Source organism: Coturnix japonica, chromosome 1, assembly GCF_054131305.1.
Source record: "Coturnix japonica strain WE chromosome 1, WE-NBRP24, whole genome shotgun sequence".
Classification (NCBI taxonomy): Eukaryota; Metazoa; Chordata; class Aves; order Galliformes; family Phasianidae; genus Coturnix; species Coturnix japonica.
Genome location: NC_140663.1, coordinates 150,946,708 through 150,974,691, shown reverse-complemented (window position 1 = coordinate 150,974,691; position 27,984 = coordinate 150,946,708). Strand labels below are relative to the sequence as shown.

The window sequence follows — 27,984 nt, the reverse complement described above, 5'->3', positions numbered from 1 at the left end:
TGAGTAAGTACTAATGGGTACATGCTGACAATGTACAAGATATCAATAGGAGGAAATTTTTTCCCACCTGTGAGGTGTGAGAACCAAGACCCCACATTTAACTTACTGTAAAAGGTCCGGTGGGCTTTCAAGTATATGGAGGGTGTTCCTGTTGCATAAGTCTCATCTGATCTGCTCTTCTCTGGAATAAATACCACCCAGACCTGTATTGTCTGCATATATTAGGATGATGGATCTATGAGAATTTTTGTGGTTGAGTTAATATTAAGAGGAAGTTCTTACAACCCACTGTAGCAAATAAGCACCTGTTATCCTACACAACCATGATTAAGATTAGATAACACACTATGTGAGAAGGCTTTCTTTTCAGGAAATTGGATGACAATTAATTTCTGACAGTGAGTAACTTGTCTTTGTGTGTTAGTAATGCAACACCTTCATAAGATTTTGTGACATCATTTCTCAAAAACCCCCATAAAATATCAGGCAAGTTCCTTAAGATTTGGCTGGGGAAATCCCCAGCCCCGATGATAAAAAGAGCTCCCATTCCCCTGGCTGTCACATCTGCTGGCAGAAATGAAGCACACACAGGTGGCTCTGCTGCTCCTTGTGCAGGGCGCGATCGCACAGGCAACCACGATGGCAGCGACAGAAGTGGTAAGAAGGGATCTCATCATCCAAGCTTTGTGCCTTTGGTTCTTCTCATGTCATTTAGATCGGTGCAAAATCTTTTCAGGTTGTTGGGAAGTTATTAGACAAATGTTGAGATCTTTGCATGGAGAAAGTTTCAAGTATTTCTCCATCCTCCCCTTGACTAATGTACAGGGACTGGGTAATAAATGTGAAAATGAGGCATGGGTTTAAAATCAGAGCCAAATTCTGCCTTTGGTTAGATGAGTGCAACTCCCAGTGAGGATCTCAGTGGATATTAAATGCTCTGTGTAGCTTCTAATTAATTAGAAAGGGCTTATAACAGGAAAGAATACACATCTTTGATGTGGAAGGAGTTGGGAGGCGGGGGCTTTCCCAGCTGCTTGATTGCTGTCATAATTGCTGTCCAGGCACATGAAAGCTATGCTGGGTGTTTTGCGTGGAGTGTTCCCCTTCTTCCCCCTAAATCTATATCTGGTTGTGCATGAGAGAAGTTAAAATCAAAGATATCAAATGGGGAAAAAAAGTAACAGGGAGGAGGGGAAAAAACTTTGAAAATATGTAAAAAATGGCATTAGTGAGAGATTTGTTTTGATTTTTTCTCTCTATATATTTTAATTAACTTAAAACTAAGCTTAAATTGTTATTAGAAAAAGTTTTCAAAATAGCTTTCAAGCATTCCCAACTGAAAGAAAATCTTTTGTTTTAGCTTGACCCAAGAGTCTGCCTTTTAGTATTTCTATAGTTAACATTAGGAAGACCTCCACTTTGTCTCTCGGTGACTCTGATCTGTCTGGTTTAGTCACCAAACTGGAATACCTAGTTACATTTTTTGACATTTAGGAGAGCTGTGGACACAGGCAGTGGATGCAGCACCTCCTGGAATGCACATTTACCTTGGTAATGGACAGGAAGCTGCAAAAGTCAAGAAGGAGATTTAGATATATGTTGATAAACAGAAGAGAGGACATTTAAATAGGAGATATTTCTCCTCATTCTGCTTAGCTTAAAACTGGTTCTGTGTTTGTGTAATTTAATTGCTACTACCTCCTCTCACACCATGCCTGACCACACATATGGTTGTTCAAATGGATTGCTTTGACAAACTGTCCCACAAAAGTTTGTCCATGCTGTCCCCTTTGCTGCCCACTTGGAGATCCTGGCTCAGGAATGGGGGCTGGGATTTGGGAAATGCAGTAAGACTGAGCAATAGGTGTCCTCCTGTGGGAAAGCCCATTTGGTGCTTCGTCTGTCACACCATTTGACACTGAGGATGTGCTGTTGCAGTTCACACCTTGTCACAGGTTTTGGTGAGGCTCTCTTGTGGGTATCAGTATGTTGTATCACTGTGGTATGCCATCCTCAGCACACTCCGTGTAGTTGTGGCAGACCTCCAGGGATGCACAATGCCAGGGTGACAGCTGCTCTCCTTTCTGTGACAGGGAGGCACATATGTTCACATCTGAACATTAAAAGGGATGTATGTTGTCTTATTACATAAAAGACTCCCAGGTGGATCGGCTTCCCAGCTGATAAGCATGGCAGCTCACCTCATGCTCCCTCCCCATGGCACGGTGCTGTCCCCTTTGCAGTGAACACGTGTCCCAGTTGTCACAGCTTGCAGCCTGATGGCTGAGATTGAAGGGTCAACAAGTCATGCTCTGAGAGACTGACGCGCAAGCTGGGCAGCCGGGAGCAGATGCCAATTCTGGAAGAACAGCAGTCTGTGAATTTAGGGCAGGGGGACACAGTGCTGTCGTTTTCGACTGCCACATAGATCTGCCAGATCAGTCTGTCAGAGCCCCAGCTCACACCTCTTGATCAGGCTGAGCATCCCCTGCCTTCCTCTGGCCACACGTAGCCTATCTTTGGAACGAGGTGTCTGCAAAGTGACACTGTGCTTGGGGAAACACTGGTTGTCAAGAGAAGCCAATTAATTTTATAGGTTGTGGGGATGGCTCCCATAGTAAAATCAAAGTGCTCTATAGCTGTAAGATGGCAGCTATCTGGTGGAAAAGGGAAGGTGCCAAATGCAGGAATTTGCACTGAAAGAGGCATTCCTTTCCATTTTAGACTTCTCCTGTCAGCACACTTCAATATCTGACTACTCAGCTTAATGAGAAGACTACCAGCCAGAGCACCTCCCCAAAGGTATGACCATTGCTAACTGTTCGATAAAGTCCAGAAAACAGTATAGCTATGAAGTTGCCATGCATTTTTTTAAATGCAACATAGTCACTTGGAGGTTTAACCCTGATGCAGGTAAGTCAGTCCACCCAGATGTTGCAGTAAGAAATCAGACGCGGTTTAACAAAAGCAAGTGTAGAGTCATGTACATGGGAAGGAATAACTGCATGTGTCAGTTGAAGTTAGAGGATGACCTGCTGGAGGGAAGCTCTGTGGAGAAGGAAGTGTGGGTTCTGGTGGATGGCAGATTGGCCACAAGCCGGCAGTGTGCCCTGGTGGCTAAAAAGGCCAATGGCATCCTGGGGTGCATTAAAAGGAGCGTGGCCAGCAGGTAAAGGGAAGTGATCCTTCCCCTCTGCTCTGCCCTGGTCAAGCCTCGTCTTGAGCACTGTTTCCAGTTCTGGGCTCACCATGTAAAAAAGACAAGGATCTCCGGAAAGAGTCCAGCAGAGAGACACAAAGATTATAAAAGCCCTGGAGCATCTCCCCCTGCGAGGTAAGGCTGTGCAAACTGCATCCGTTCAGCCTGGAGAAAAGAAAACTCAGAGGTGATCTTGTTCATGTTTATAAATACCTTAAGTGTGAGAGACAAAGGGACATGGCCAACATCTTTTCAGTGGTCTGTGGGGACAAGACAAAGGGGAAATAGCCATAAACTGGAGCATAGCAATATGCAAAACAACTTCTGCATGGTGAGGGTGAAGAAACAGGCTGCCCAGAGAGTCTGTGATTCTCTTTCTCTGGAGATATTTAAGACCCCTTAAATGCCTACCTGTGCAACCCGATGCAGGGAGCCTGCTTTCGCAAGGGGATTGGACTCAGTGATCTCTGGAGGTTCCTTCCAACCCCTACAATTCTATGATCTAGGATCCATGATGAGATGAATTCCCAAAATTGCCAGTGTTGTTGCCATGTCAATTCTGTGCTTTGGTCACATCCAATGATTTGATACAGCCCTTATGACTACTGAGCTGCATCCCAGACATGAAACAGTTTGGGCCACAGGGATCTGATGACAGATTTTCAAACAGTTTGGTGGTGACGACCTCCCTGGAGGAAGGGGAAGGCTTCTGTTCAGTTCTGTCCTCCTCATGCAAATGAGAGTAGAGCCTTGAAATAATATTCTGTCGCCTCTAAAAAGAGTCCTCTAGAGGTTGATGAGAGGGAAAATCTTGATTCTCCCTGTTCTACTTCGTTCAGATTTTACTCAACTATTTACTGGTAGAGGGACTTGAACCTGATTTTTGAGAAAATTCCATTACAGTGCTCAAATCCAAGGTCTGTGGATTTCAGAATTTGGTCTCTGTTAGTAAAATGTTTGCTTTGGAGATGATTCTACAGGCTATGACTGCTCTGAGCGGTCCTGAAACCTAAGCATCAAGAACAAGGTTTACCCAAACCACAGCTCCAGCTCAAGTCAAAGACAGTAGGCAGCTTGACAGCAGGTTTTCATCACCCAGGCTAGCCCAGTGTGGGATGTATGGAAGAACCTCTTGTAAGAGCGTGTTAAATCTCCACCTCCAGTTGAGAGCTTAAAAAGTTAAATGGAGTTAGCAGTGGGACCCCAAACCCATCCATCTCCTTGTACAACTGAGATGGTTCCTGTCCTTGCCATATGGTTTCTGTGGATCAGATTCTGTCTTAGAAAGAGTGAGAAGCTAATTTAGAATCGTGAATGCCACTGGGATGCAATGTAGCTGGAAATTAAGCACTGAAATGGCTAGGCTGTTTTGAGGATGTAACTCTAATTTACAGTTTAGGCAAATGAATACATTTTCTGGTTTTCAGCAGATCAGATACCTGTTGGCTTTTGGTATCTTTCTTAAATTGAAGGGATGTGGGAAAGGAGTGTTTCTCATAGCTTCAAATATGTATATGTAACAGCTTAATTTTACAGTGAAATGCTGCTGTCAAGTCCTTGCTGTAGGCTAGGACAGTTTGCTCTCATTTAAAGATTCAGTGTAAATTCTTAAACTTAAAAACATACAACTCCATCAAAAGTAACAGCCTGTCCTGTGCATTTTTTCCATAGGATAAGGAAAGATGTTTTTGCTATGCGGTCATCATTTGATATTATATCTTGATTGAAACACTTGCTGACCCAAGAGGAGCTTAACTAAAAAACACTTCTTTTTCTCATCAATATCACGATCCTGAAGTTAGCAATGTCAGTGGAAGAGAAGAAACAGTTTTCCCTGCCCAGGCTGTCTTCTCCATTGGGGAAACTGTCTCTTGGCATGCATATAAATAGCACTGAGTGCAGTGAAGCTCTGTCTTCAACTCTAGGCTCTCTTTCAACACAAATATTAAAATAGAATGATTGTTTTTCATAGGGAATTTGAATGCCCAAGTTGGAGGTTGTTCTGCAAGATCATTTTGGGTGATCAATGGAGTAAACTTTATGAAGAGTTTATTTACCATAAGCATTGTACCACTAGAAAAAAAAGATGGATGGCTCTATATAGTTAGGACTGTAGTTTAGTGAAATGTAAAACATACATTTCACACATTTATATATATAGAAACACATACATATGCATAGTGCATACTATGCTGCTCTGTATGTAGTATACTCTCTCCTAGCATATGCATGCATATATATTAAATATGTACACACATATATAATGTCTGTTATATATGGAAGGGATGGAATACAAGACCTTCCACCAAATTGTTAGTATGCCAGTGTACACAACAGTCCTACAGATATTCAGTAAGCCATATTTATTTCTTCCTTTGTTCTTTTTCTCCTACCTGTTTATTTTCCTGTTATTGCTGAGCAATATACCATCCTTATCATGCCCATATAGAGGAATCAGAGATGCAAAAGCTCCCAAGTGACCCATTCTTAATACCTAAGGACTTAGGGACTTATTTTTTTCATAATAGAATCACAGAATCATAGTTTACATTCTGTTAGATGTATCTTTAAAGGTACTCAGAATTAGTTTGCAGTATATTTTCAGTGTGTTATTCAGAAGTGCTTTTGTAACCTATCTGGCAGAAAAATCAATAGAAATGACATTCTGGGTCACTCTTGCATGCTATAAGATACTTCTTTGCTTCTTTTCATGTTAAATGTCCTTAGTAGTCTGGCCTGGAGTGAAGTTTTAAGGACCATGGTGCTTGAATAACACAGATAAAAGGTCTTTTCATGATTTCTTTCAAAATGAGGCACATGCTGTTTGTATTGGCTGCAGAAAGAGGTGCCAGAAGTGTGAACTTGGATCAGTCCTTCTTGCTGCTGCTCTATTCTTGGGCTTTGCTGCTGGCCATCACTGCATGCTCTGGGCTGTTTGGGTGGCGAGGAAGTTAATTGAAACCACTGTGAAAAAGTGAGAGAAGAAGTGCTGAAATTTTGCCTTTTGGTTAATAGTTTTGTTGTTTGCTTCCTTTTATTTTTAAGGAGAGAGAATAAGAAAATAGATGAATAACGCTGGGATTTATGCAAGGCAAGAGGAGAGATTATAGAAAGAAGTGTATTTAAAGAGCAAGTTTCTAGCTTTAAAATATGCAGCGGCACTGAAGTATGTGCCAGAATATTTTAAAGTAACAATAAATAAATCTATTAATAAATTTGTCATAGGTTTATGAACTGGCAAGTGCTTTGTGTACAAACAGAAGCCAAATATTTCACTGCCCCAAACATGCTCTGAATTAAACCTGGTGATTATAGGAAATTATGGGATTTGGCTGTAAATTATGGCAAGACCTTGAATTGCCAGCCCTGACCTTTCCAAATACCATATCCATGTCTCTGGTGGAGATGCTCTGAGCATGCAGACAGCCAGGACAACGCAATTCATACCAATGGCACTGGTCACAGTCTTGCAAGCTATCCATGGCTGAGGATGAGTGGGCTGTGACCTGTAGGTGTGATGTTCAACACTGTAGGAAAGGAGGTATCCCTATATTAGGTCGAGCCTGAATATTTAGTTCTTCACTTTTCAATAGCAGATAATTAAATTCATGCCTGTTTGCTGGGTCTGGCTGAGAAATTTCAAACAATGCATGTTTCTTTTCAAAACTTTCCCAGTCACTATTTTCTATTTTGCTGCTTTCAGCTCTATGAATGGAAATAACAAATAACTAGATGATCTGATTAATTCAATTTGGATTAACAGAGCAGTAAATGTAGGACATAAGATACTAAGTTATTATGTTCTTGCTGTTGTGTGGTTGCTCAGCTCCTGGTTAAATTTTCATTATCATAGGATAACTGTCCACAATATTCATAGAATCGTAGAATCATGGTATGTCTTGTGTTGGAAAGGAATCATAGAATCACAGGGTTGGAAAGGACCTACAAGATCATCTAGTCCAACCGTCCTCCCTTTACCATACCTACAGAAAACCACTAAACCATATCTCCTAGCTCCCTATCCAGATGCTTCTTGAACACTGCCAGGGATGACAAAGTTGTTGATCCTATGATTGTCAGTTTATGGTCAGGCATTATCTATTTATTCTAGAGAAGAATATTAACATTTTTCTTTCATTATTGCCTTGTTTTTGCAGCTCTTTGCCAACGTGACTGGCTCTCTGGATGACCATGGAAGTTGTCAGTGTTCTGTGTACTTGCCGGATACCACCTTTCCTGTTCAGAAGGCCGAGGAATTACAAGTGATAGCCACGACACTCTTGCAGAAATTTGAAGCAGAGCTTTCTCAAGTAAGGTGTTCTTTTCTCACAAATAGAACAATTGTATATTGGCTGAAAAACGGTTTCCTGTGAAGGAGTACAGCAGTCAGCACTTTCCAGTGACCTGTCTTTCAAACAGCAGGAAGGAGGACATGGAGAAGGGTGATTAAATCTCAAATGTCTGACACTGCAGCATGCCATACATTTGAGTATCTTTAGTTTGTTTTCTAGGCCCTTGCAGCTATAGAGGCACATGGCATTTTAGGAAGGAGGGTTGTATTTTTCCTCTTCTGGCTCATTTTTATTGGTTTGTGATTGCTGGAGGAAGCCAACCCTCCTGCTCTTTCATGTGCTATCATTAGTACCAAGCCAGCCATATTGCAAGAGGGAAATGAATGGAAAGAGGAGTGAGGTCAACACATCTCAGAGTGAGGAAATAGGTGAATATTTGTCCCCTTACTTTTCTTTGTTTTCGTGGATTAAGAATCAATCCAGCAAACAAAGTTCTATGTCAACATCTGAGGCTTTGGCAGGGAGACTGCTGAATTATGTATTATTTTTAAAGGCAAACATTTCTTCTGCTACTTTGGCTGCTTGTTGTACAAATTCAGATCCATTTCTGAGGAACTCAGACAGACCTACACATGCTACAGTGCAGCAGGGGAAGCTGCCTGTGAGGGCAGAAATCTGCCTTTGACTTTTAATGGTGGGTAAATATTAAGGACTCAGATTGAGGTGTCCAGCAGGAAGCATTTTCTTCAGGAACCGGGCATCTTAAGGAATGAAGTGTCCTTGAATTAATCAGCAGAAAAGGCACAGCATTAAATTATAAAATCTAACCATAAATATTCATAAACCTCCTCTGGTATAATCAAGAACAGATAAGAAATTAAGCATAAAACATCACAACAACAGGCAGAGGATCCTATGGAAAGATCAGTTGTAATCAGTCGATTTGAAAGAACTGAAGCTGATGATGAATCACATTCAGTTTTCAGTGGGGATGTGGAGGGCAAGCTGACAGAAGCCCCACTATTCACAAGCACAGGAGTTACTTGTCCTCCTGCAGGAAGGAGGTGATGCTCAGTTAATGATCCATGACAGTCACTGAGATTTCAGATCTTTGTGCTGTTCCCATCATGGTCACGGCCAGCATTTTAAACTAATTGCACTGGGAAAAAAGCAAGGCCACAGTTCCCAAACAGAAACTTGGTGTGATTCTTCAAGGTGTTTGTGTATCTGCCAGCTTCACAGATCTGCAGTGCATCTCAAGTACTGCTTGATTTTTCTGTGTGGACAACCTCAGATGTCCATTGACTCTACAGAGAGTTCAGGCATCTTGCTCATAGGAAGACACAGGTTACTATAGATACCTGAAATTAGATGTCTAAGTTTGTATCTGAAACTCACCTTTAAAGTGAGGGCAAGCTGAACCCTTACTGTGAACTTTAATGTCCAGGCTGCCGGCTGGTATAAACTGGTATAACTGTATTGTCTATAGGTGCCCAGCAATGTACTGTAGTGTAGATGCTGACCTTGGCTTTCAATTCTAGCTGCAGACAGTGACAGTTCTTGACCTTCACTGGATTTCATCCTGTCGAGACCAATCAGCCAAGCAGTGTTACAATGCATCTGTTTAGATGAAGTGTGACATACACTGCAGTGTGATACAGGCAAAGAGACACTTTGGGTCAGAAATAAAAACAAACATTGTATTTTGGTGTAACTGTATGTGTGCAAATTATCTCAGTTATGATGTTGTTTTTCTGCTGAAAGGAGAAGTCTTTAAGCACTGCCCTGTTGATACCTGAACTTAATCTAAGATCTTGTGATGTATGAGACTCTGTACACAGATATTTAACCTTCTTTCTTGTGAATTCCCATATACTACCTTGGTTGTAATAATAATAGAATCATAGAATTACCCAGGTTGGAAAAGACTTTGAAGATCATCAAGTCCAACTGCAGCCTAACCATAGTACCCTAACAACCCTTTGCCAAATCATATCATATCATAAACATAATACTCACAGAAAGAAGAAAATAATGGAACAGTGAAGTGAAAGTCTCGTTCTCATTGTTAATAGTTGTTAAAAAATATCTTGAACAAAATTCTAGGGAATCATTCTGCCATCTGCAGTTCTGTTGGCAGTTCAGACCCCAGTCTGTCCATATTGCTCAACCTAGTCTCACCACAGTAGTGGGGATTTCTACTGAGTACTTGCTTTTTGGACACCGAGAACACATGCTTTATTCAGTCTTCTAAAACACCCTTTGAAACTCGTGGGAGCTTTTCCTGGGTAAGAGCTTCAGGATTGAGCCCTCTTAAGGATGCTTTCCATGTGCTACAAGTCCCAGATAAACAGGCTGATTGAATCGTTAACCTTTTGCCTGATTGTACACTAATTCAAAAAAGCAAGGGGGTCCTTTTATAGAATCAGCAGGCAGGGAAACTTGCAGATAAAGAGATGCTCTCATGTGCCAAATGAGTGCAAACTCTAGGCTGAAAATACCAGACTAATTTTTCCTCTGTCACATCAACCTTTGCCAGCATAATTATGATTACAGAAGAAAATTAACCTTTCAAATCAAAGTGGGAATTGGCTGCTCCTCTCAATAAGAAAGGTGAGAGGACACCTCAGTAACAGGGATGGATCAGCACTTTATCCCAAGGAAAGGGAATATCTTTCAGAACTTAACTCACAATGGTCACGGCATCCTCACTTAACAAAAACAGGAGAAAAAAGCACTCCTACCTTCCACTAGAAAGAACTGTTTTCAAAATAGATTAACCTGGAGTGGAATTTTTCTTAGGGTCAGCTTGCAGTCTGCTTGCCAGCTGTGCTCCTTATGGGTTTGTGGAGGTCACAGATGCCTGAAGCCCCAGGCCAAGTGGCTTTATAGGACTGCTGGTTTGTCACTTCTTTCTCATCTACCCATGTTTATTTTCTTTTCTTCTTTTGCATCTTCATCTTGTACTTCAGTTCCCCTTCTGTAGTCTTCAAACGTATGCTGGAGAAGTGTCTGTTTGCATGCTGCAAAACCTGTTTTGATAAATACCAATTGCAGGTAAATGACACAGTATATGAGCATTGAAGATTTTTCCTGCCCTTTTCATTCCATGAGGGTGGAGGAACAAATGAGACTAGGGTTTTGGTTTTTTTTTTTCTTTCTTTCTTTCTTTCCTTTTTTTCCCCCCTACATATACATCATATTTCTCCATTCTCTTCCTATGAAGGACTATTTCAAGCTCTGTGCACTCATTATGCCCTACTTATGGCTTTTATGACAAATGTGACAGCAGCCAGTACCAGTTGTTGGTCTGTGTCCCTAAACGTGGGCCATGCACAGGATTTCTGTGCCAGTCCATCAAGAGACAACAGCCAGTTGCCAGCACACAGATACTATAGGAGAGCAGGAATTGCAAGCTGCTTCAATCTGTCTGCCAAGCAACAGAGAAACACCATGTTCCCTTTTTTTTTTTTTTTTTTTTCTTTTTTTCTTTTCCTTTTCAACTGATATTTCTCAGTTACAGAAACCCCTGAGCCAGATCTGGTCAAGCTGGAATGTCCTCTCTGCACAGCAGTGCTCTGTGTATGTTCTGCTTTTGTCTGCAGAAACAGTATAGATCTGTTAAAACACCAGTGCTGAGAAAACTGCATTTGTCTAATGGTTAGCTAGGGCTCCAATGAGCTTAAATCCATTGAGATGCTGGTGTGGCTGTACAGAGCAATGCAGAGTACCAAACCTAGGCTCAGCTTACATGGGCAGATCTCAGCTGTGCAGTATAGTGTTGGTGTCCTTGAAAGACCTGGATAGTTATCTGGATGACGACAGTCTGATGTGGAAGGAGAACTTCCAGTCTGTGTCCTGCAGCACTCTGCAATCTGAAATGATGATGCATGCCTTGGTCCAACCTTCAGTGCTTTGTTCAGAAACCCAGGACCCTGGAGAAAGCTCCAGACTCACAGATTTCTCACTAATAAGTAGCCGTAATTAATTCCAAGAATCTATTTCAGCTGTTTGCAGACTTGGTCTGCACAGAACAATCAGAAAAATGCTAATAATAGTAATAATGTTGGTAATGTTAATAGTAACAAAGTATGGGATGAGCTGATAATCCTTTGGACTATTAGATGGACTATTAGTGTAATAATAGACTAATTATTAAACTAAAAATAGACCAGTTAGAATAAGAGACTAATTGTCCTAATAGACCAATAGGAACTAGATAGCTGCCTTTCTTTTTCGCCAGATATGAGGAGCTAAGTCTTTATATGCTGTCATTGTTGATCCTTAACTGTAACAAATAGCTAAGTTATTATTTCCCCAGGCCTAGCCTGGGAGATCCAGAGCATCCAGTGTCATGAGTTACAGTGCTTCTGCTGCAGCTTGTGGTGGCATGCTTGTTTATTTCAGATTTATAGTGTAGTTATGTTGATACTGAAAATTATACTTTTAAAAAGGGATCCTTGACATTTAAGGTTCTCCTGAAGCAATTATGGGGATATCTTGTGATTTTAAAAGATCCTTTCTGTTCTTCATAAACTCCCATACATATTCTTCAGACCACAAGAGATTCAGCAAAAAATTACATGGACTCACTCATTTGATGTGTATTTGCTGGCCTTCCAGTCTCAGAGGCTGAGAGAAACAGCGAATCTGTGGTCTTCACATCCTGACAGGATTTTGAAGGCTATTCCAGAGGCGGTGGGGAAAAACATTAAGATAATGCAAGAATGATTGACAGGATGGGAACTAAAAGTATTTCAATTGAAGAAGTAATAGTTACAGAAATTGAAAAGGAGCTTATGCTACAAATAGCAGTTGAGGTATAAATATGGAGTTATTGGTACAATGAACTAATAATATTTACTCCTACTTAACTCTTGGGATATGATTATACTGGCTTAAAGTTAAAAAAAAAAGTGATTTATATGAAGCATAAGAAAATCTCTCAAAGTGTTTATGTTAAAGGAACTTAAATTTTCAAAGGAACATTGCAAGTCTATATAATATTCTTACAGTATTAATTCTGCATTGGAATGCGTGTGCTGTGACCTTTATCTCAGCAGATACATATGTGAAAACATATTCATCCGGACAACTGTTTAATGGTTCAAGGGCTGAAGAAGCAGCTATGTAAATTAATTTAGCTAAAGACTGCAATAAAATTTCCACTTTCATTCAAATGCAATTTGATTTTTAACACGGCGTTTAAATATTACACCTCCCCCCAAAGATGAAACAAAAACCAATTCTAGAAACTTCTGACACAATTCAAATGTAACACAGATTAAAATCCTATTTGGATTTTAAATTAATAAGAAGTAAATCTGAAAAATGTGGAAATCCTATATTGCAATTCTCAGCCTCTTTGGGTTGCTTTCGTGAGATAATGCGTTTCAGCTTTCCTAATAAAAGAATTGCCACTGTAGGTTGTTGGCGTAGTGGGGATAAAATTAGCTCACAGAGACAATATTGGCAAAGAATTAAAAAAAATATGGAAGATTCCAGGTAGAATTCTGCCTTCGGTTATCCCCAGGCATTCCTGAGGGGACTATGTGGAACTGCCAACAATAAATGAGGGTTAAGTTTTACATTTTTTATGTATGTGATGAGAATTTTGTTTACGTTGTTTACGTGAAGAGTAAGTACATCAACTATGTGTATGTTATATATGGGCTACTCAGAAATACGATAAGTATGCCAAACAGGCTTGTTTTATTTGCTGTATTTGTTAACCTGGATCTGAATATGCACATTTTTTTTCTTTTTTCTTCCTTTTTCCCCTCTCTTTCTTTAAGGTTAAAGAGTATTCAAAAAGGATTGAACTATATCAACAGCAAATTCTTAATATAACCCTCAGAGTGGAGCATATGGAACAGAGCAGCATATCTTACACAGAACTGGACTTCCAGTTACTGAAAGTGGAAATCAATGACCTAGAAAGACTGGTCACTCAGCTGAAATCCAGCGTTGTTGGGAGCAATGTCATCATCGATCAAATATATTTGGAGGTACTGCTAGAATCTCAATTAGCCAAAAGGGCATCAATATACAGAACGTCTATTCTCTCTTTAGTGTTTAGGTTGGAGAAACGTAGCCTATCTCCATTGCAGCCAGTGGTATCACTTCAGTATTTCATCAGAACAAATTAATGGAATGCTTGACCTTAAATTTATTAATGCCTTTTTCCTTGATGCAGAGTACAGAAAAGCAAAAACCCCATCCAAACAAATGGGGTCCTCTTTACTTTTGCCAGCTCTCTTCCTGGAAGAGATTTAGTTTTTTTTTTTTTTTTTTGCACAGCATTAAGCACATGAACTTATTAAATTATTATAATAAATATGAATTTATTGACACCCATGCTTGAAAGCCTCTGTGCTTTAACTAAGATAATTAAAAAATTAGTTTCTGGTTGCTGGGGCAGTGACCCAATCAATATGAAATCAAGAAATGGGAAAGACTATCACCTTCCCAGCAGACTATAAATCATGTCTTCAAAATTGTAATTAATCACTCACCTAGAGAGAATAATTGCTTCTTATGAAAATGAAATATCGTTAGTTTCTCCGCTGTCCTCTAGATCATCAAGTAGGTGATTGAGAACATTACTTATCTTTGCAAATAAAATTTCAAGGTACTTTTCAAGGCAGTAGTAAGTACTTTCTCACATACAGTAGTGTGTGCTCATCTAGGAGCGACTAGATATTTGTACACTATGTATAAAATAACACCATTTTGCATTATGGCGTGGAGGTGAGCGTCAAAGCAGACAAGGCAGATCACATTGCACTGTTGGAAATGTAAAGCTAGCAGAATAGAGGGTATTCCTTAAGAATGTTTTGCAGCGTCTTCTGTGATGCGATGAAACCTGCCTGCAAATATCTATAAAATAAATTTGACAGGTGTATAAAATTTTCTTCTTTTTCTTTGTTTTTTCCCTTTAGATCACAAATCTAACTATACTGGTAAATCAACTCGAATCAATGGACAAAAACAATATCCTTGCAATACGTCGACAAATTGTGTCTCTTCAGAACCAATTGAGAGAGTGCGAAGAGAGCAAAAACAAAACCACAGCACCCCCTTATTTCCCACCAGGTAAGCATTTGTCTTGTTTATCAGGTGAGGAGCAAAACAATACACGGGTATTAGGAACAATTGTTATGATACTACCCAGTCCTGACAAATCGAGCGAGCAACTACTAATCTTTTATCAACAGTCTCAAAAGGAAAGAGAGAGCAGGAAACAAATTCTTGCAGACACATAAGTTGGTTTCATCTTTAAAAAGCTGTAAACTTCCTCTCACCTAATGTGTGGAAAGCAAGTCTCTTCCCATATCTTCTATATTTTTCCCAGTTTGTTATTATTATTAAGGGAAACTGTGGTTTTTTTTCAGACCAGCTTTGATTTTTAATGGTTCCTCTGAAAGTGACTTATGTCATGGTAATTTTGCTTGAAAGCTGCTTGAGAATTTATGAGCAACAACTGATGTGCTAAAGCTGTTTGTATGCAAACTCGGAAAGGTAGCTTTGCGTGATTACTTTTGCTTCACAGGCAAAAGGCTCTTCTAAATAAAAAGGTCAAGAAGCTTGAGGGGGGAATTTTGGTTTCAGGGAAACAAGTGGGAGTTTTCTTATTGACTTCATTGGAAGTAGGACTTTACTCTTTTTAAAAGTAGGAAATGTTGTGTTCTGAGCTTATATCTGTGGTAACAAAAGCATAGTTCATAATAGAATCATAGAAACATTGTGGTTGGAAAAGACCACTAAGATCACCCAGTTCAACCATCAATCTATGCCCACTAATCATGTCCCTCAGTGCCACCTCCAGGTATATTGACTCAGCCACCTCACTGGGCAGCCAATGCATTATCACTCTTTCTGAGAATGAGTTTTTTTTCCAATATCTAACCTGAACCTCTCCTGGTGTAACTTGAGGCCATTCCCTCTCACCTTAGAAAGCATCAGCTGACATAGGGCATGTGGTAATTATCTTACAACTGGAGTAGTTTTTGTCTTGGCCTGTGCTCAGTTTGAAAAATAACAGTGCAAGTGAACTGCAGTCTGAGGAACTCTAAGTCAATGGAGCAAACTGCTTGGGAAGCACAAGCTGAGGTGTGCTGGGTCAAGCTTTCCACTAGCTAACAGATGGTAGGATTTACCAGACTGCATTGATCCCCTGACTATTTTATATGCAAGGGGTTCCTTTTGACTGAGTATTGTAAAAGAGTAAGCACTGTATTACACACAGTATCTGGGGGAAGAACCCTGCTTTTTCACATAAGCTGGCTAGAAATCAGGGAGATTAAATGCAAAAGGACATCATGCAAAAATGAGGTGTGCACTGATTTGCACCCACCAGCTTTTACCTCTCATCGCATTTGGGTCAGCAAGTTCACGTGTCTTGTTGAAAAGGTGAGAGTCTGGGACTAGTAGAAATATAAGCTTTCCATGGGTTAGCAACATTCCTGCTGTGATCTCCTCAGGGCTTTATGGTGGTACAGGCAGCTGCTGTGCTTCTCTGGCAGGATACATGGGCAGCACCTTGTCTGGGGATCAGGCAGGAGAAAAAGCTGAACTAAAAATCTGCACAGCAAAATTTCAAGGCCCCTCTGCTGCTCAGCAAAGGCTTAAAATGCTACAATAGGAAAAAAAAAAAAAAAAAAAAAAAGAAAAAAAAAAGCAAGCAATGTTTTAAAAGTATTTGAAGGACGTCTCATTGATTTATTGTGAGTGACGGTGTGTGGAAAGAAACTGCTTCTTTATCTTCAAGCCTACAGCAAACCTTTGTTTCGGTGGGAAAGTAGCGAGCTCTGGAACAAGAATGCTGTGTCCTTCCATGAATGATAGAGGCAGGAGCTGCTTTTATGCCTGGGTGGCTGACGTGAGCGTCTGTGGGGCTTTCACAGAGTGGAAGAGAGAGGTCTGCGCTTCACAGTGCAGCTCTGTGCACGAGTAGGCAGGTTATGTGCAGAACAAGTCAATAGCTCTGGGGTGGATTAAATGTAACTGTATAGAGTGATCTCACTTAGGAACATGGCATGGCGGTGATAGACTGATGGTTAGACTGGATGATCTTGGAGGTCTTTAGTGATTCTTCAGTTCTATGACTATAGTAGAATTAACTAGTATTGCTTCTCAAGCCATGGTGATGAGATGGATAGAGTTCATCTGGGACCTAATTGATATTACTTTAGCATTTTCTTATTCCTGACTGGTGTGCTAGCTGTCGCAGGTACCTTTGCATGCTATTGCACTGTGTGGGAGACAGAGAACAAAATTATCTAGATGGCCCAAATCCCAGGTGGTATGAATCATAGAATCATTAAGGCTGGAAAAGACCACTAAGGCTGTCTAGTCCAACTGTCAGCCCATCACCACCATTCCCACTTGGTTCCATACCTCCACGTTTCTTGAAGACCACAAAGGATGGTGACTCCACCACCTTTCTTGTCATCCTGTTCCAGTCCTCAACATTCTTTCTGAGAAGAATCTTTTCCTACTATCCAAACTGAACATCCCTTGGTGTAATTTAAGGCTGTTATCTCTTGTCCTATCATGAGAACTTCAGTGGCTGTGGTGACTTATTGTGAATGATCACCACTGGCATCATCTAAGTATGTCCTTTGGTGTCATTTGTGAGTTCTTATCGTACCTTCAGCAAAAGGAAATTCAGAATGCTTGGAAGATGTGTGTGGGAGTATTGTCATGGTCACCTCTGGGTTGAGGGTGGTCTCTGAGCAGATCCCTGAAGGTATTCAAGGCCAAGTTAGATGGAGCCCTGGACAGCCTGATCTGGTGGGCAACTCTGCTCACAGCAAGGTGGTTGGAGCTCAGTGATATTTACCAACCTAAGCCATTCTATGATTCCAAGGCTGGCAGAATGGACTAGCAGACAAACTGTGGAGGGCTGGCAAGTTTTCTAACCACTGGAGGTGCCAGCTGTACAGATAACCTGAGTGTTGTGTAGAATCAGACCACTGCTAATCCATGCAGGACTGGAATATCGTGACACAGTGTTCCTAATGGGCAGCAAATATTTTCTGGGCAGAGACTTTGCAGAGCAATTATATGTACTGCAGACTGTATCTGGAAACAAGTGGTGGTAGAACAACATTATTGCTTGGGGAGATGGAGTAAGTATGTGAGAGAGCTGCATTTTCTGGATGGTCACTTTGAAGGCTTTGCATGGATGCTCACACCTAGTGCTTTAAAGCTCTCCAGCACCCATTTGAGCATTTGAACAAAATTTCCATACGTTTTCTCTGCAAGCCTGAATGCCTTGAATTCCTGCCAAACCACTTGGCCTTGCCCTGCTTTTAGTTCATATTATATTTATAATGTTTGTATTAAACTGACTCTTTGTCCTGTTTTCAGACTGCATTTTCTTTCCTCCTTCTTCCTTTCTCCTGCATATTTTGGGTAGGCAATATGAACCAGAGAGAGTTTGGATAATCCCCAAGCTGTCTTAGACTATGAGTCTAAAGGCAAGTTTAATTAAAGCTTCTTGCTTCTCAATGCTGTACTACACAGCCCCTCTGACTCTATCCCCTAAGGCTTTTGCTGCCTTATTTCCAGAGTGAGCAGCCTCTCTTTCTCAAACAATGTATCTGAGGGAAATCTCTGGTCTTCATTTGCCTGGTCTTCCAACTGAAGGTGTGGGTATCTGAAATTGGATCAGTAAATACATACTTACTCATCCTCATCATTATAACTATCTTTCTTGTCTGAAGCAGGGCCCAACTTCTCTCTCTTCACCAGTCTGGTGGGAAAAAATATTTATCCATTTGTTTTTCCTCTGTGCTGATTTAATCTGGCTGTGTCAGGACAAATATAGAAAGCAAAGGACCCCATGATGGTTCTTTGAGGATTCTGCAGCAGATTTTTTTTTGTCACATCTCACTGAAATGATCTGAGAGAGACAACAGGGAGAAATGAGTCAAACAAAACTCAAAGGCAAAAAAAAAAAAAAAAAAAAAAGGAAAAAAAAAGAGTAAAGCTTTTCCCTCAGCTTTTGTATATTAAGAAATTAAGAATTTCAAGTTACTGGTGAATAGTTCTCAGCAGGAGGAAGACTTGATGCAGACTAATCCTGAAACTCAGGCATTCATATTGGAGTTTTAGAACAAATTCACTTTTACTTTAAATTTTACATCCTACATAACCTCAATCCATCCCCTTTTAGATGTAAACTTGTGCCTGCTCTGATTGCAGTTCCCTTAGTTTGAGTTCATTCCCAGTGGTACTGGTGAAGGCTGAGGTGCCTGTGGGATTTCATGTTACTGAGATAGCAAAATTAAGAATTTTCCTGTGAAGCTCTGCCTCCTGTGTCTCAAGCCATAGTAACATCGGGTAACAGCTCACACATCTGGATGCAGTGGGTCATCTGCTGGGAGAGGAGGATGCACATCTGGTGCATGGGAGCACATTTGAGAGTGGAGCACCAGCTTGCTGATGAGCTCTGTGTTCTTCATGGGACTTCCTATAAATGTGGGTTCCACATGTATGGTCCCTTCCCTTCTGCAATTGCATGCAGCTACTTGCTTGGAGAAATGAGACCCAAAACCATGTTTTGTGCATGCTCAGTTCTGCAGCCCATCAGCCAGGGAAGTCGGGTTCTTTTCAGTTGTGACTTCTGAATGACGGCTTCTTTTCTAATGAATCAGAAGGATTAGTAAGCAGTTGAGCTGAGGTTTTGGTTCTTTATGCAGCAAGCAGAAGATGCCTGTGTTTATGTACCTGTATTAGCCCTTCTGTCCTCTATTTGCTACACAGGCATGAAACAAGGGAAGGCGAAAATACCAGGACTTAATTTATCAATAGCCTGAAACAGTACAAAAAGGAGTTAAAGATGTGAAAGTTTGCATAATGCATATGAATTTATTTCAAGTGCCTTCTAATATTTACAAAATTACATGACACTTTGTTCCCTTCGTGCATTTTTTCCCCACAAGATCCAGACAGGAAGGCAGGGTTGGACTGAATAAACAGCAGTGAGCTCCTCTGAACCCGTGCGGAAGACAAATCACCCCCTGACTACCACTGAGTTTTCTGGTTAAAAACAAAAAAAAATCTGGGATAGTTTTCAAGGAAATCAAAATCAAGCACATTCTGTACAGAAACCGCAGACAATTTTTGATGTCATTAAAACAGAACATGCTTCTAACTTTATTTTAATAATTCATTGTTTCATAAATAAAAACCAAACAAGTGTTCAGCAGAGAGATCTCTTTAAGGGAAGAAATAATAATTTATTATTTCTTTTGTAAAAAAAAGGTCTCTCTGCTGAACACACGTTTGTTTTTTATTTATGAAACAATGTATGAATTATTAAAATAAATCTGGAATTGTGTTCTGCTTAATGACATGAAAAATTATTTGAGGTCGCATATAGATGAGCTTAGAAGTGCTCCACTACCTGCAAGCTTTGGTGCTCTGCTTTTCTAAACAAATCAAGAGATTTGGAGCATTTAATAACCATTTAATTCTGAGATACGTTTATTGTGATTTAATTGTGGTAATATATTCAATATGTCACCAGCTTAAAGAAGCTCTCATGCCGGAGGTAACAATACATAATAGACATATAAGAAAAACACAGTTCAAATTGATACGTGGAGTTGGCAGGCTGCAAGCCATTTTGCACTCTCTGCTTAGCTTTCTCCCGTTGTATGAGCTGAGGTGTAAGCACCTTCAAACATGAGTGTTTGTGCCAAGTGCTGAGGCACTGTGCTATGTGCCATTTCCAGAGATGCAGCCTGGCTGGCCACACAGCAGTGCTTTCCTGGTGTTCTATATTTGGAAAAGAGCTTTCTGCTCCAGGGGCTTATCCTTTGTAAAGCACTTAAATGCGTGTTTAAATACTCATCTTCTCAGAGCCAGGAATGTTGGTATGCCGTGATTCTTTGTGGCATGGAATCATAGAATCATAGAAAGGCTTGGGTTGGGAGGGTCCTCAAGGATCATGAAGCTCCAACTCCCCTGCTACGGGCAGGCCCACCAACCTTCACATTTAATACCAGACCATGCTCCCCAGGGTCCCATCCAACCTGGCCTTGAACACCTCCAGGGATGGGGCATCCACAGCCTCTCTGGGCAGCCTGTGCCAGCACCTCACCACTCTCACAGTAACAAACTTCCCACTGGCACCCAACCTAAATCTTCCCTACTCAACTTAAAACCATTTCTTCTTGTCCTGCTATTATCTACCCTTTCAAACAGTTGACTCCCCTCCTGTTTATAGGCTCCCCTTAGGTACTGGAAGGCTGCAACGAGGCCACCCTGCAGCCTTCTCCAGGCTGAACAAACCCTCCTCTCTCAACTCCTTCTCCTCCTGGAAGGAGGGAAGGAGTGTTCAACCAAGACCATCACATGTTTCAGCTGAGAGAATCTCAGGACTTAAAATGGGCTGGGATCTAACATGACTTTGTTCTCAACATGTGTCACCCCTTCTGCCATAAACTGGGCACTCAGTCATGCAGACTTACTTCAGGGTTCAGTGCTGACCCCAAGGGAGATGCCAATGTGGCATGGGGCATTATCTCACAGTGGTACAACATCTAAGCCTTTCTTGAACTTCTCTGAGTAACATTAAGCCAGAGAGCTAGTTTCAGTCACTTGACATTTCTACTTCCACTCCCACAGGTGGAATACCTTTATAAAGAAAAGCGTGGGACCCTTTTGTGGCAGCTGTATAGAATGCTAATATTTACATTTGAAAAAAGTCTGCAGGCTTTGCCAGTAGCAGCTTTGGGCTTAGCAAAGTTGCATAGGACCAGAGGGAATGGTTTCAAGCTATGGCGGGGGAGATTCAAGCTGGATGTTAGGAAGTATTACTTCTCAGAAAGGGTGGTCAGGCACTGGAATGGACTGCCCAGGGAGGTGGTGGAGTCACCGACCCTGGGGGTGTTCAAGGAACGACTGGATGTTGTGTTGAGGGACATGATTTAGTGGGAGCTATTGGTAATAGGTGAACGGTTGGACTGGATGATCTTTTAGGTCTTTTCCAACCTTGGTGATTCTATGATTCTATAAACATTTCTAAATCAAGATTTTTTTCCACCAGTGGTTGATGATGCTGAGTGTTTATCAGGAAAACAGAATGTCAACGATGTTCATTAAGAGTAAAGTATTCACTGTAGATGCATTTGGACGTTTTCTTTCCAAATGCTGTTCATCATCATTGAATATTCCAATTTGTGGTTTGCTCCTAGTAAATGTGGAACAAATTCTATTCATCCCAAAAGCATGTGTGTTCTTTAGGTGCAAAGGAAGTAGAATATTTTAGATGACAAAATGAAGAAAAATATATTTCCATGTTCCTGGGGATGGCTTCATAGCTGCCATATGGAAAATAAAAATGTTCCGGTACATAGAATCTTATCTTGAAGTTAGAGTCTCTTTAGAGTTGCTTCATCTGAAAACTAGGATTGATACTTATCTCTATTTTGTAGGCTGTAATTGATACTGTATACAGATTTGTTTGAGGGCCTGAGGTGGAAGGCACCATGTGACTGTGATGCACTGTTTCATAACTGTGATTCTGACAGTAGAATGCTAATCTGAAATGGTGCCTTGGAATTACTATTGCTACTTCACCTTCCTACCCCTCCTCAATAAAATACACAGAAATCAGATGCTTCTCTTTCCCATCTCGCAGTCTCCATTTACTGAGGTAGAAAATAGCCTAAAATGCTTCTGAAATTGTATTTACCAAGGGATTTCCAAGTGCACCACATATCAAATCTGTCCCTTGTCTGGAATGATGCAGTAAGCACTTAATTTCTGCAAATCAATCCTGGTTGAGGATGAATGTCCCCTGTCTTTTATGTATTTATTTTTCCTTGTCACAATATTCACTGTAATTATGTATACTCCATTTTTAAAAAATGAATTATTATTATTTTTTTTAATCAACTTTCTAAGTCAGCTTGAAACACTCTTTGGTCCTAACGGAACTCTTTTACATGTGAAATTATGTATTTTTGTCTGTGCTTTGCCACAGAGCTAATCCTCAGTAAGCACGCTGTAGAGACTATGCTATGCGAAACCTCTCTCTTAATGATGGCATTTGGAAAACCTGTTTTTTCTCTTCCATTGCAGGTAGCTGCATTCACCGTGGACTGCTGAATGTTAGCCAGCCCTATGTTGTAAAGCTGAACTGGAGAGGATTTTCCTACAAATATGGCTCCTGGGGTAGAGATTATTCTCCCTCCAACCCTGAGAAAGAAATCTATTGGGTTGCACCACTGGAAACCTCTGGGAGATATTTTGAATATTTTAGAACTTATGGTTCCTTTGATGATTTACTGCTGTTTAAAACACAGTATGAAAGAAGACTAAGGTATGGGGAAGGAAGTGGTGCTGCTCTTTACAATAATTTTTTCTACTATCATGTTTATACTTCATCAGAGATAGCCAAGTATGATATAAATACAAACAATGTGGTTGTGCGTAAGGCCCTTCCCTCTGCTGCTGTTAATAACCGTTTCTCATATGCAGGTGTATCATATCAAGACATAGATTTTGCTGTGGATGAAAGTGGGTTGTGGGTAATCTATTCAACAGAAAATAGCATGGGCAACATTGTGATTAGCAAACTCAATGAGACCACACTTGATGTGCTAAATACTTGGCAGACAAGACAGTACAAGCCATCTGTTTCCAATGCTTTCATGTTATGTGGCATTCTGTACGCCACAAGGACACTGAGCACTAGGAAAGAGGAAATCTTCTACATGTATGACACAAGTACTGGCGAAGAAGGTCGTGTAAGTGTCATCATGGATAAAAAGTTAGACACAATCCAGAGTCTTGCTTATAACCCCACAGATCATAGACTGTATGTTTACAATGATGGTTACCTCCTAAGATACGATGTGACCTTCCAGCCTTAGTATCTCACTGACACAAGCATTCTGTGGAAGTGGCAGCAGCAGAAATAAGAGATGTGATATGCCTTTAGACAATGCTATCAACACTACAGGGTTTGTCTAGTCTGAGGTACTGTGTTTCTGGGTGTTACATATATTGCTTCCATTACTCTCGTTTAAAGAATTGACTACTCTGATCATTTGTATTAATGGCATCGTGCTTGGAAGTACTGGGTTCTTCAGGTTTTGATTGATGTTTTTTGGTGCTTGGTGCTTTACAATTGTCTTGCTTCTGAGGGCAGATTTAGAGTGTAGATTTAGTACATTTTGCTTGCGGAAATTGGTGGGCATAGGCTATTTGCTGACTGAGAAGCTAATTAACCACTGATAGGCACTTACGTAACACAGACATGGCACTCAGGAACCAAGAAAGAATTTCCATTGAACTTTGTCAGAGTGTATTGAAGCCTCAACAAATTAATACAAGCTTTAAAATAGTGTAGGAAACAGGACTTGATATGAAGACAGCTGCCCATTTCTCAGGTAGATGCAGAAGAAGCTGGGCTCAAGGCTTCAGGATTGGGAGTAGAAATGCACTTTGCTGTTCAAAGTCATACTGTGGGTAAGGAAGACTAGGCACTGGGACTGAGACAATGCAGAGCTCACTGTCCTTGCCAGAGCTGATGCAGTGAGGCCGCTGCCATGCCTGTGGCTGCTTCCCAGCACCTCAGCCTCCTCCCAAGCTGCCATAGCACCAAGCAGGCTTCCTGGAGTGACTGTGGGGCCAAAATTGCAGCACTGCTTTTGCTGTCCTCTGTTTTCCATCTGTTGCCCTTAGCAACTCCTTGTACAGAAGCCTGGCCTTAGGGATGGGCTTACTGCAGTCTAGCCATGTTTCGTGGTCACTGTGGCTCCATTTTCCTGGCACTGCAAGAAACACACTTTTCCTTTCCTTTATGCCCTTGTAAGCTGTTTCAAATCCTCCCGTTGACTTTATTGGCCACAGCCCAATTATATATATATCATGCATTGCCATGGAATGACAGGAGTGTTATTTAATGTGCCTCTATTCAGCAGTTTTGCCATTCTGCAATTGGATTTCTGAGAGCCTTGTTACTGTAGGGTCCAATTCATTCCCTGTGTAATTCTGTCTTACAGCAAGGCAAGCTGGTCTTGTGGAAAACAGAAGTCTGGTCAAACTAGTTGGATATGTGTTAGTTTTTTAAATGGCTGGTGTGTAATGGTTTCTGAATGTGTGTACTGTATCAATGTCTTACCTTCATCATGTCATGAAAACAAGCTGAAATACTGAAACTCAGAAGTCTACGATGAAGAAAGCAGTTCATGTAATTCATTTACTTCCGCTACCTTTGCAAACATGTTTGTGTCTTCTGATAATCAAAAGCAATACATATGCAAATAATTGGTTTTGTTTTAATTAAAAATATTTCAAAGAATCTCAGCTGTGTTGTAGTCATGTGAAACTCCTTGTGGCAAGTAGACAACTTTGGGGATTCAACAGGAAGCCAGGCTCACCAAATGAGTATCACTGCACACACTTGGGCTTAGTGTGCTTACACAGCTCCAGCAACAACACCAAGGTGTGAATCAGTATGTCAACAAGTTCATGAGAGGAGTTTTATTTCCCCACACTGAAATATGTTAGATGGTTAGGGTAGCATTTCTCCAGCAAGCTGAGATGCTACTGGAGATGTTGGAAGCTGATGAACTGATGACAAGCTTTCAAGCCAGGTGCTGCCACTTATCAGGTACCAGCATCTGTTTCTTGCAAACCTGTGAAATGAATTTGAAAGCCATGGAGGCGTTGATGCAGTAATCTGAACAGTCAGCACTGGAAAGGCTGCTGTGTGAATAATCCATAGAAGCTCCAATAAGGGGTTTGGCTGTAAAGAAATGAGAAAACACACACACACACACACACACACACACACACAAAAAAAAAAAAAATTAAAAAAAATTCCTCTGTATCTCCGTGTGTCATGGAAGTTGAACAGCATTTAACACAGGACTGGGAAACACTGGAGGCACAAACCTTGAGGTTCCTCAGCTCACTGCTTATATGGAGTGAGTTAGCATGAATGTGACTGATTCTGGTAATGAACTGCCATTCATGCAGTCTTTCGTGGGCTGGCTTTTGTGGTCTGGTCTTTTCCTCTTTGGAGCTGGACCAGATGCTTCCATGGTGATAACAAAGTGGGGATGTGATAGATGCCTGTCATGCTCTGTCGTGGTGTGACCAAGACCCAGTGTGACCTGGCACTGGGCTCCAGCTGGAGCTTGGGTGATGTGGCCCAGAGGTGGCAGGACGGTGACAGCTGTCTCCTGTGTACAACACAACATCACTGCAGAGTAGATGAGACAAGACGTGATCAGACTAGATGCTGGTAGCTCAGGACTAGGGGGAAAAGAGAAACATCTCTGCATTTTGAAAACTTTTAAGTGTATTGCATGGAGGGGCTGGTTCGGGATGAGCAAGGCTGGGACTGTCCTTTGATTTTGTCCTGTCCCAGGTCTTCTCAGGCAGTTGGTGCCAGGTTGTGGCAGGGACTTCCTGGGGCTGGGCACTGTAGGGACTCCTCAAAGGGACATTAGGGCAGAGCCTACTAGGCAGAACCCATCCCACAGCCCCAGCCAGCAGTAAGGCACCTCTCTGTAACTGCTTGGGGCAAGGGCATGTGTGTGGGCCCGCTTGGACAGGGTTATGGCCAGGCTTGGCGGGGCTGTGGGAGCTGGAGCCTGACCCTGCTACAGCTTCACTGGAGCAGGGTATAGATGGCTGTGGTGCTGACATGGGAGCTGGGCAGGGCATGGGCATGGGCAGCCCATGGACAACAGGGCCCATTAGTAGCCTCATGTCCCTGGCAGGCAGCAGACCTTCTATCGACATTTTAAAAGGCTTTACAGAATTGTAGAAATACCACTGTCATTTTAGAAAGAGAAAAATAAAGGCACGGAATGACTGTATTCCAGCTCTTGGCCTATTGATTTGGCATCTCCCTGTGGAGGTTTTGGGGAATATAAACAATATTGAACGTAAATATTACCTGCCAGAGAGCCTGGAAGAGAGGACATCTGTCTATATGGTGACATGGTGAACTATAGCACAGGGACTCCAGTGTAATTCTGTTGATTACTGGTTTTCATGCCACCTGACTCAGACCCTAAGTCAAGGGACAAAGCTGTGGTCTGTGCAACAAGCAAACACACAGAGGGAGAGCACTGCCTTCTGAAAACCATTCAGAGCACTTCAAGAAGAGGGAGTAATACATCTTTTCAGTGCTTCCCTTTGACTTGTACTTTCGGGCCCTGGGTGAATGTGGTTTAATACTGCTAAAATTGAAGCACGATCTTGAACTGGCCTTTACGCATAACCCTGGGCAGGCTCCACCGTTTATGCCCATTGCCACTTTGTCTGGGAGGTATTTCATTCATCTGCTCTCTAGCCACACACTCTTCCCTTTCTCCCATATTGTCTCTTTCCTCTATAGTACCCTTTCCAAACAGATCTACCTAGCACCTTGCCTGAGCTCCCTCAAATCTCTCACCAAGGTTGACTTCTGTGAAGCTCCTGATAAACTGCCAGCTAATTATAGCTAACTTGTAGCCTTCAGTAGGAGACTAGTATTTATTTGCATCATGTATTCAATTAGCTGGCACATGGGAGTGTAAAGTTGGCACATACAAACTCTTTGATTATTCATTCCCGTATGTCACTCCCTCACTTTCTGCTATATTCATATCTTGTCTTAAGTAGAGACTGTATGTTCCTCGAGGAAAATACCTATATTTTAACATGAGGTGGTACAATGCCAAACACAATGGGCTGCTACCTTCCTTCTCTCGCCTAGGCAGTTCTGAGCAACAAGCAATAAACAGCAGCAATATCTGGCCAGGGATTGTTGCATGCATCTGTGTTTTTGTCTGAATTTTCATGCATGCTGCTACGTGTGCTGCATATAAATTGGCTTTGGAAAGGAGGCAAACAATATGCTTGCTGACAACTGTGTAAACATTCTGCTGGAAACAGTGTTTCAGTAGCTATCTGAAGATAATATGGCTACAAAGCTTCCCTAAATTTGTATATTGTGGGTTAGGATCACTTTTTCTCCGGTAAATATTAGACTATTCTCTTTCCGTCTTTACATTTTTGAATCTGCAGGATAGTTGCTTCCTGAGAGCTGAAGACCAACAGCACAAGTGCTCTGAGCCTGCAGCCATGATCTTTTTAGTACTCCCAAACAACTTGTGATGCTGAAGGACCAGAACTTCTGCTTCTTGTAGGGCAACGTGCTGGTTTGTAGTCAAGCAGGGATTGAGGAGATGAGAACTAAAGAATCACAACATTACATTTGGTAAAAGTGAGCACGTGTGAGGCCAAATGTGTGTGTCTAGCAGGAATCCTGCCTTCCCCTCTGTTTGCTGGGTTGCTGCCAGTTTGCAAGCTGTTAACCACAAACGGGGAAGCAAAGCTGTATGGACAACTGTTCTTGTGAGTCTTCAGGGAATGGCTCCTGCCACTGGCCTACATTCTACAGGCCAGTTGGACTGTACTTGGCATTGAGCCACGGGTGAGGGCAAAGCTGGCTTTAAATCTCTTCCTCAG

The 27,984-nt window shown here is 41.4% G+C and overlaps 1 protein-coding gene across 1 annotated transcript; it reads left to right on the top strand.

Moving 5' to 3' along the window:
- Positions 1–500: 500 nt before the first annotated feature.
- On the top strand, positions 501–24,817 carry OLFM4 (olfactomedin 4). The gene is made up of 6 exons (XM_015851696.3): positions 501–657; positions 2,725–2,802; positions 7,357–7,509; positions 13,287–13,499; positions 14,433–14,586; positions 22,591–24,817. Exons 1-6 carry the CDS (start codon positions 577–579, stop codon positions 23,382–23,384), a joined length of 1,473 nt encoding a protein of 490 aa, XP_015707182.2. The 5' UTR covers positions 501–576; the 3' UTR covers positions 23,385–24,817.
- The last annotated feature ends 3,167 nt before the right edge of the window (positions 24,818–27,984 follow it).

Coding starts and splice junctions, on each gene's coding strand:
- OLFM4 (XM_015851696.3), top strand. CDS start 577: ATGAAGCACACACAGGTGGCTCTGCTGCTCCTTGTGCAGGGCGCGATC. Junction 2,803..7,356: donor GCCAGAGCACCTCCCCAAAG/GTATGACCATTG, acceptor TTGTTTTTGCAG/CTCTTTGCCAACGTGACTGG. Junction 13,500..14,432: donor TCGATCAAATATATTTGGAG/GTACTGCTAGAA, acceptor TTTTCCCTTTAG/ATCACAAATCTAACTATACT.